A 9,372-nucleotide genomic window follows, 5' to 3' on the forward strand; every position below is an offset into this window, starting at 1 on the left:
TTAAGGATCAGTTCCTTTCAGTATTGTGCTCTTGAAGTAGTCTTCCAGCATGGTGGCTTTACCCTTTTCCTTCCTCTCGACCTTTTTCTTCGCAACATTCCAGTGATTTTTAACGGAGTTTGCACTCCGTCCTGGAAGTCTTTTTGCAATTTCTGTCCATTTGTTCCCATGTATCTTATGAGCTTCGACAAACACCCTCTCTTCTTCATCCGACCATGAACCCTTCTTCTGAAATCACCTCACCAGCAATATAAATGGGAAATAATTAAAATAGATTTGTGTGAAGATTAACACAAGTTACAGTAAAAGAAAAACTCAGATTTTCAAATTACTACAAGTTATAACCTTAAACCTTATGGAAGTTTTTAGCAGATACCACAGAATCGAAAGCACTGAACAAAGAAGCAACTAGGAGCTTGAAATAAAGATATATATAGATCTATGACCTTATGGTGTAAATGAGTTAAAATATATGTTTCTATATAAACATTGCACCATATATAGATGAGAAACCTTGACATTAGGGCATAAATGGTGACTCCATCTATAACGGCACTGGACGCTATCACGACCATCCATCTCCTGGGAAATCTGAGACCATTTCCCTGCTCCATGTTTACTCACTAAGCTCAGCAACATCCTTCAATAATATTACAAAATCTACAATTATTCTTTGGAAAGAGAACATAAGTACAGTTAAATTAAGAGAGATAAAAGAGTACTACCTGTCCTCTTCAGTAGTCCAGTATCGTCTTTTACGACTTGGAGCCTCATTCATCACTTTCCCTTGTGCAGACTCATTGTTTTCTTCATTTTGTTCACCATCATCAAAGGTTGGAATATTTGTCATGTTCTGATTTTCACTTCCAGCAATCAAAACATTATTTGTATTCTCATAATTGTCACCAGGACCCATATCATTGAGCCAACTAGATAAATCTTCCAATTCAAAGTCAGTGTGACCAATTGGAGGTTGATGCTCAAAGGGAAACTCAAAAAAGGGTGTTTCCCAGATCTGATGATCTTCTGATGTATGGTTAGGGGAGAAAGAAGGTTGATAATGATTTTTTGGAGAATTGGCTCCATCAGGAAGATTTTCACCTCCATCACCTTGTTTTTCCATGGGTAAGATATGAATCAAGGTGATAATGTGTGTGTAATATGGGTGTGTGTGTATATGAAATCAAGAATCAAAAGAAGATTATGTAGAGCTTTTTGTTAATCAAGGCACTCTATTGTAAGATGGTAAAGATGGTGTATGAGATGGGTAGCTCCTGGTGCAACCCTATTTGTGAAGTGAAACCTAAAGGATTAGCCATTGATTTTTTGTTAATCTAACGACCCAGATCTTAAGATGTTGTTTTTCTCGTGTATTGCTCCTTTGTCTTAAGATGATAGGTGGCGGCCTCTGTCTTAAGATGATAGGTGGCGGCCTCATCTAATAATATTTTTTATGAATAAAAACATGATTACTCTCTGACTTGTATTTAATTATTTTTTCTTTTACTTTTATAAATAAATCTTTTAGTAATGTTTTTATTATTCATATTTATTCATTTGTTATTACTTTTATATAGTTCTAGACCTTTTGGCTATGTATATAATTTAAGTAAATAATTCGTCATATATTAGAAAAATATATATAATCGACAAATTACTATTATTATATAGTCATATATTTTATATATGTGTGTGTGTTCAGATTTGCAATGCAACATGACCTACTAATCATGAAGAGAATCATGTCAGAGAATTTATTTTATTTATTTATCATATTTTATTTTAAATTATAAATTAAATTGATCGACGCCCATTTTATTTTTTAATATATAACATGGTGCTCTCCAAAATATAATTACAATAAAATTGTTTAATTTATACATGTGTAGGATAATAGCGCCAACGTGATTAATGTTTATTATTTAATATCTCATCCATGATCAAGGGGCACGACTCTTCCTTCAAGTTTTTTAGTTTTTTTTAGTATCCGAATAAATTTAAGCCTATATGTTAACATGTTGAGAAAAAATTTATATAAATATTAGATTAAGTTTTATGACTTTGAGGGATCACTATCATCATTTGTACTCAAATCCATATAATTGAGTGGATAAGGGGTAGTAGATCAATTTCTCACAGTTGTGAAAGATGACATCAAACATATACAAGATAATTAAAAAAAAAATCAATGTGAAAGATGACATCAACATATACAAGATAATTAAAAAAAATCAATGTTGTTACTCTGTTAATTATAAGTAATTAATCTATTGTATCTAGGTGCTAGTGCGCACTCTATGCAAAATAACATTTTATTCTCTCTATTATACTTTATTCTAGTATTTACATTCCTAATCACTCTCATAATCCCTAAGAATATAACTATAGCTCTCATAGAATCTAATACCTCTAAATCTATACATTCAACCTGTTATATTACACTATTTCTGTTGAAAAAGAAATAAATGTGATTAAAAAAAATTCACAACTCTTCCTCACAAATCAGGATCAAGATTCTTTATTAACAAATAAATTTATAAGCATAACAAATTAAAAGAACCCCAGCATAATTATCCCTTATGTCATCTTCGAAGAATATTATATATTATGACTTACTAATATATTTTTCATTTAAAATTATATTATTATATATAGTATAATATTTTCTTAAAAAGATGAATTTCTCGAATTCCCGTGAGGTTTCGTGTTCGGGGCTGGGATAGCGAAGAAAAAGAATCCATTTCATCGTACTTGATTCAGGGATCGGAGGCGGGGATATCACACCTCAGCCTCGAAGTGGCCTGATGCCCATCCCAAGTTATCAAAGCTAGAGGATACACCAAGGAAGCACTTTCAGTACTCATCCTTTGTCAAGAAGACAAATAACCGAGAGGAGGAAGAAAAAAGTCACAACTTAGAGATTTTTAAGTCTCGTGGAATTCATGGCCGAACTCCAACCGGATAGTTGGAAAGCCGAGGGGCAACACTGAAAACCTATCATGCCAATCTTCAAACATAAAAGGAAGAAAATGTGGCAACATATATAATTTTGATGAATTATCAAAGGAATACGAAAAAATAAAGCTCCTCCTAAAGCTAGGGTGTTGGAGGAAGCAAAAACGAAGCGGAATTTTGAAAGGCGCTAGAATATGAGGAGGATGTTCAAATAAAAGAAGATCCTTCACATAACTTCCAACCCCTTCACGTTGGAAGAGAATAATGGCTAAAGAGGACTATTTAAAGACTAGCAATATGTAATGAGGTAGCTAATATGTTTTTCCCGCGAAATGACTACAAAATTATTAGAGGGCGTTTGGAAACTTGTATTTCATTTCAAATAATGGATTTCAAATGACAGAATTTGAATTGTCATTTCAAATTCTCATGTTTGTACTAATGTTTGAATGCCAGGATTTCAAATGAAATCCACACACAAATTCCCAAACTGGTTATTTGATCAAATCCAGGATTTCAAATGAAATCCATGTTACCAAACAGGTCATTATAGTGTTTTGCTTTCCTTCATACCAAAGAAAATAGCTCCAATCGGTTATTATAGAAGAGACTTTTTTTGGTAATTTAATGACATATATGATGAGCCTTGGTTAAAACCTTTTAATGAAATAGGGAAAGATAAAACCGAACCATTGTAAAAAATTCAAGAAACCCCAAAAAAAAGAGAAACCCTGAACGTAAAAGTATTCTAAAGTCATAGGACTATCACTTAATTAAGGAACAAGTTTTAACTACGTACTTTAACAAAAAGCAAAAGGCTAAAAGCTAAATATGTGTACATAATGGAAATACAAATGACCAAAATGAAGAAGTTAAATGAGTTATATTAACTTTTGAAGTTATATAGTACAATATGGCTATACACGACCAAGGACGATGGATGTTAAATACTACTTATATAGGACCTATCTAGAAAGGAAAGGGAGGTGGAGGGGAGCACAAAAGTCTCTAGGTCCATAGCTGAGACTTGGCTAGCAATGGCCTCTCCAGCATAGTCCCAGCAAGTTCTCATTGAACCTTTGTAATCTAACTCTGCTAGAAAGGACATTCGAAAGACGGGCGAATGCTGAAAATCATTGATGAAAAGTTCTCTTGAAGCTCAACTTTCTCTGTAAGATCATTGGCCTGAGCCCTCTCAATATCAATTTGACGTACCAACTGGCTGACCTTGTCCTTTTAAATTCGACATCTATATCGAGATCTGCGCAACTCTTCACCAGCTCGGCCTTTTCTGCACAAGCCATACGTAGGTTATGCAGGGTCGCCTTCAAAGAGACATTTGCCTTAAAAAAAAGGGAAAGTAAAGAAGTTAGAAATAAAAATAAAGAAATTGTACTAGTTCAAATTAAAAAATTATAAGAATTACATTGCAACAGTACGAGCTACATGGAACTCAATTTGAGAATCGTCAGAAGATCCAGTAATATCCTGACAATCTCGGGCAGATATGGGGCACAAGTCTCTTTTCACTACAGGAAAAGCGGTTATTTTCGACGGCCGTCGAAATGACTATTTCCGACGGTATACGGTCGAAAACATTCATTTTCGATCGCACACAGACATGTCGAAGTTAAACTAGTCGAAAATAATTACATTTGACGCTATTTTTGACCGACCCTTTTAACCCGAAATTTGTTTTCACTGGAAATTTGAACTTCCAGCTCAAATTTTTAAAAAATTCCAAAAAATTGAATTTCCCGCCACATGTACTAATTTCGACCAACAACGGTCGAATATATTTAGTTGAAGTTATTGGGATTTCTTGGTTTGTGGTCGAATTTATTATGCAATGAATTAAAATGTGGCCGAAATTAATATACCAGTATTCGATGCGGTCGAATTTAATAGCCCATGATATAAAAGGGGCTGTTTGGTTCATGGTTAATGGGTAACGAGAATCGGAACCCTAATCCCATAACAAGTGTTTGGATTAGTTATTTGGTGCTATGGAATGGGAACCCTAATCCTTTTAGGTTGTTAAATCATACCCTTCCCACCCTTTGGGTTACCATACCATTCCCATTCCCATTAACCCCATTCACATACCCTCCATTCTCATTCCCGATTCTCATTCTCAACCTTAATCCAAACGCCCCCTAAAATATGCATTCTAATGGCTTATACTAATTACCTGTTCAAACCCAAAATACCCAACTACATTCAAAATCACCATAAAAATATACATAAATATTTAAAGTTAATTATCAACAAAAAATACTCAACTACATTGAAAATAATCATAGAAAAATATGTAAATATTTAAACCAAATACCAACATAAACCTGTTGATAATTTCATCATTGATGTACCAATTCATCAACCAAAAGAGAGGTGATAATTCATTCATTGGCCTACCAACCCATTAACCAAAAATACAAAATTTTAAATTCACAAAAACAGTCACGATACTGCTGCCCAATCTTAAGGGGGAATAAATGCGCATCTAGATCATAATCGCCTTCACTATGATCAGTTTTCTGGTTAAATATATATATTTTCGACCAGAAACGAACATATATTTTCGACCAGAACCCGTGAAAATTTCTAAATTCCTAAATGATGGAAATTTCCCATCACATAGATATTTTCGACAGGATTTTATTTTCAACGGAGGCCATGGGAGAGAAAAAACTGGAGGGTGATATTCGACCGGTTAAGTTCGACCAGTTTTATATTCGGCAATAAATGGTTGAATATAATATTTTTGACTGCCGTTATTTTTGACCGTATACCGTCGAAAGTAGGCGCCGGTCGAAATTTCCGGTCAAAAATAGACGCTTTTCCTGTAGTGTTTTTTCACTGTCATTAGAGTTGTTCACTTGTTAGAGTTGTTCACAAACATGGTAATTGTAGGAGCGAAGCCAAGCCAAGCTCTGTTCTTTATACGATGTGACTCATATTTTTTGGATCACTTGGGCTAGTCAGTTTCCTTTGGACAGCAGAGAATGCTGTGAACAGAACAAAGCTATGATGTCTAATGCACTGAATGCTCTCCTCCCAATAGCTAAGTCATTAAAGCATTTCTCACTTCAGACTGGTGTTAAGCATTACATATCATTAAAAGGGGCTTCTAATGTTAATGAAGGACATTACTACGATGAAGAATGCCCGAGATTGAGTTCTGAAAATAATTTCTACTACACACTTGAGGATTTGCTTAAAGAGAGACTAGGAGGTAAAGTTGCTTGGTCTGTCCATCGGCCTGGACTGATACTGGGAAGTTCACAGAGGGCAGTGTACAACTTTATGGGGAGTTTGTGTGTTTAGGGGGCAATCTGTAGGCATTTGAATCTCCCATTTATGTTTGGAGGGACAAGGGAATGCTGGGGAGAGCTGTGCATCGATGGCTCAGATGTTCGGTTAGTGGCTGAACAGCAGATATGGTCTGCAACAAATGAGGCATTACTGTCAACTGATGGTCAGGCCTTTAATGCCATCAACGGGCCTCGTTTCACGTGGAAGCAGATATGGAAAAAAATCGGCCTCAAGTTTGGAGCAGTGGTGCCAGATGACATGTTTTCTGAGGATTTCATGTTCTCAACAGCAATGGCTGATAAGGGCGCTGTCTGGAAGGAAATAGTTGCAAAAGAAGGATTAATTGGAACAGAAATGGAGGATTTGGCCAACTTCAAATTTCTGGATCTTTTGTTTTGTTGTCCTACTAAGATGCTCGCCACACGGGACAAGGCCAACAGGCTGGGCCTAAAGGACATGTACGAAACCTTAGATTCGATACTCTACTGGGTAGATGATATGAGAAAGGACAAATTGATTCCCTGAAATAAGGAACTACCTGAAGGAGAATGTGGTGCACCATATACTAGTTCTAGTTGTAGCATTAAAAAAGAAGTCAAAGTTGTTAAATCAAAGGTCGTAACAATAAATTATTTAGTAGGACTCAGCGTATAAGGCTCTGTTTGAGCACCATATATGTGACTACAAATATATTTAAGTCCATTACTCTATACACAAGTACAAATTATTGTTCCCTTGTTTCACTGATCTTGCCTTAAACGTGGTGGCAGACGACTGAGTTGTGTTGTAGGCGCATTAGTTAAATGATCTCTGTAACTTCTTACTGAGTGTTTATATTATATTAGCTGTTGGATCATGGATGTTGGAAGAACAGAACTGGCCTCTATCTTCCGACAAATTTCAACCTGAATTCTACTAGGCGCGCACTATGGAACTGTAATACAATAAAAGAAGTACGAGATCAATCTGAAAAATGATTATGAATGTCAGGCGTTCTTCTACTGACGGGAACGCTAAATTATAAAAAAAATTGTACATTATTAAGAAGAATGCAGAAACAAGAAAAGGTATAACTAACGTAGAGAGCAGGATTCTCCATATGCTATTTCTGTTGATTTATACTCACCCGAAGTATTAGAACTTACATTCCCTCTAAAACCTTAAGGTATTAGAGGAGGCCCCTTTATGGATCTTATACTTATATTTCAACACTCTCCCTCACTCGAAATCCCATTATTTGGGTTGAAGAGTGGATCACGGGCGCCCATCTTTGGAGCATAAATTGCCTTCGTGTCCATTTTAAATGTGAGAATATTGGGGGGTGGCAGGGGCTCGAACTCGAGACCTCCTACAAACCTCGCTCTGATACCATGCAGAGAACCATTCCCTCTAAAACCTTAAGGTATTAAAGGAGGCCCCTTTATGGATCTTATACTTATATTTCAACACAGAGCTCCTATATACTTCTGTTATTTGGTAATTTTAGTCTGGCTTGAATTTTTAGCAGTAAATTTTGCAGCACACTAATATGTTATTTTAGAGCATGGATAAGGTAAGGAGAACTAGTTTTTATATGTTAATTATGCAGCACATTAAAATGTTTAATTTTGGGTGCATGAAGGAATTGGCTAAGAATTTATACTGAAATTGAAATATCAGGCCTAGATGATGTCAAGTACAATAATTTTCCCACCAAAGCCTTGTAAACAGTAGGGTTAAGAATGAGATCACCAGACAATTCATTGTCAAATAGCTTAACTTGAGCAGTCCTGATCCTCATATTTTTGGGGCCGTAGGCAAAATATTAAATTAGGGCCCTTTCAACAAAAAATTTATAAAGATCAAATTTTCTTGGATAAATGTATATTTATCAGTATCAACATAGTAGTCATTTTCATTTTTACACGTATTTTTAGATGTATAGAAAAGATAATCACGTAAATGATTTTTAAAATTTCTTTTGAATAAGAAGAAAGTAACTACTAATTTGTGACACTAATTTTTGACAGAGAAAGTACAAGATAGCACACAAGTAGCATGGGTTAAGAATCGAGTCCGAAAATATGATAACAAGCAAATTATGACATCAATCTCAAATATCATACGTTATTTTAGCTACCATTTGTAAACCGATATATAACAATATATAGTAAAGAGATAAAAGCTCTCATGGTCAAAGTTATGAGAAAGTCAAGATTTTAAGAAGATTTAATGTTAACAATTTATTTTTAGAAATACTGAAAAAACTTATGAGTTTAGTGAGGATGCAGATAATTATTATGAACCATTTAAAAATGTCTTTAATCTAGCCATCTTGGTGTGAAAATAGAGAACCCGAATGATATTGGTATTGTGATTTGTAAAGTGTGAAATGCATGAATAATAAAGAATTTTTTTCTTAATTTTTTTTCACTATTAAGATTGCAAAATATATGCTTAGCAAAAAAATATTACAAAATATATCAAAATTGGGGCCCTTTTACGTTTTGGGCCGCCCTTGGCCAATATCTCTTCTATCAATCAGTGAAAGATTATATGTATGAAAGAATATGCAATATGCAAAATATTGTCTCTAGCTATAAATTTCATGAACACGGCTGTTTTATTCAATAATTATGAAATCTCATATACCTTATTATTTTTTCAAACTCATATGCATATAAACAATAAAAATCACAAATTACAGCTCATATATGCTCAACCCGCATCAGAGAGGTTTAGTTCAACACGCTATATATACTTATATCTTTCATTGTTTAGTTCACAACAATAACATTTTCACAGTGATGAGTAATTCAAAAAACTTAAGTAAATCCTCATCTCCAGCTCCTAGCTGGAGGCATCAATGAGCTCCTCATTATTCGTTCAATTCTGATAGGTCTTTAACGATCAACGGTGAGCAAACATTTTGTAATGGAACCGGTCTTTCTTGAAATCCCTAAAGGATTTGATGCATGTCATAAGTTGTGTGGTGCAATTTGCATAGCATTTCGGGTTTTGTGTAACTGTGCTTCTTGGCCACGGACTCATTTCTACTGTTGATGTTAGGTATCCACTAGGTGCAATCCCTCCGCCATGCGTTTCTACAAGCTTCCAGATAAT

At 34.8% G+C, this 9,372-nt stretch overlaps 1 protein-coding gene and 1 pseudogene across 1 annotated transcript; one reads left to right on the forward strand and one right to left on the reverse strand.

The window, feature by feature from the left end:
* On the reverse strand, positions 1-1,123 carry LOC108207451 (transcription factor MYB118-like). Its single transcript, XM_017377898.1, has 3 exons — positions 726-1,123; positions 514-640; positions 1-228 (listed from the first exon to the last, which is right to left on the reverse strand). The coding sequence occupies exons 1-3, from the start codon at positions 1,121-1,123 to the stop codon at positions 1-3; spliced, it is 753 nt and encodes a 250-aa protein (XP_017233387.1).
* A 3,339-nt stretch (positions 1,124-4,462) lies between these two features.
* LOC108207449 ((S)-8-oxocitronellyl enol synthase CYC2-like) lies at positions 4,463-7,013 on the forward strand (annotated as a pseudogene).
* Positions 7,014-9,372: the final 2,359 nt, after the last annotated feature.

The sequence above is a fragment of the Daucus carota genome, chromosome 2, assembly GCF_001625215.2.
Source record: "Daucus carota subsp. sativus chromosome 2, DH1 v3.0, whole genome shotgun sequence".
Classification (NCBI taxonomy): Eukaryota; Viridiplantae; Streptophyta; class Magnoliopsida; order Apiales; family Apiaceae; genus Daucus; species Daucus carota.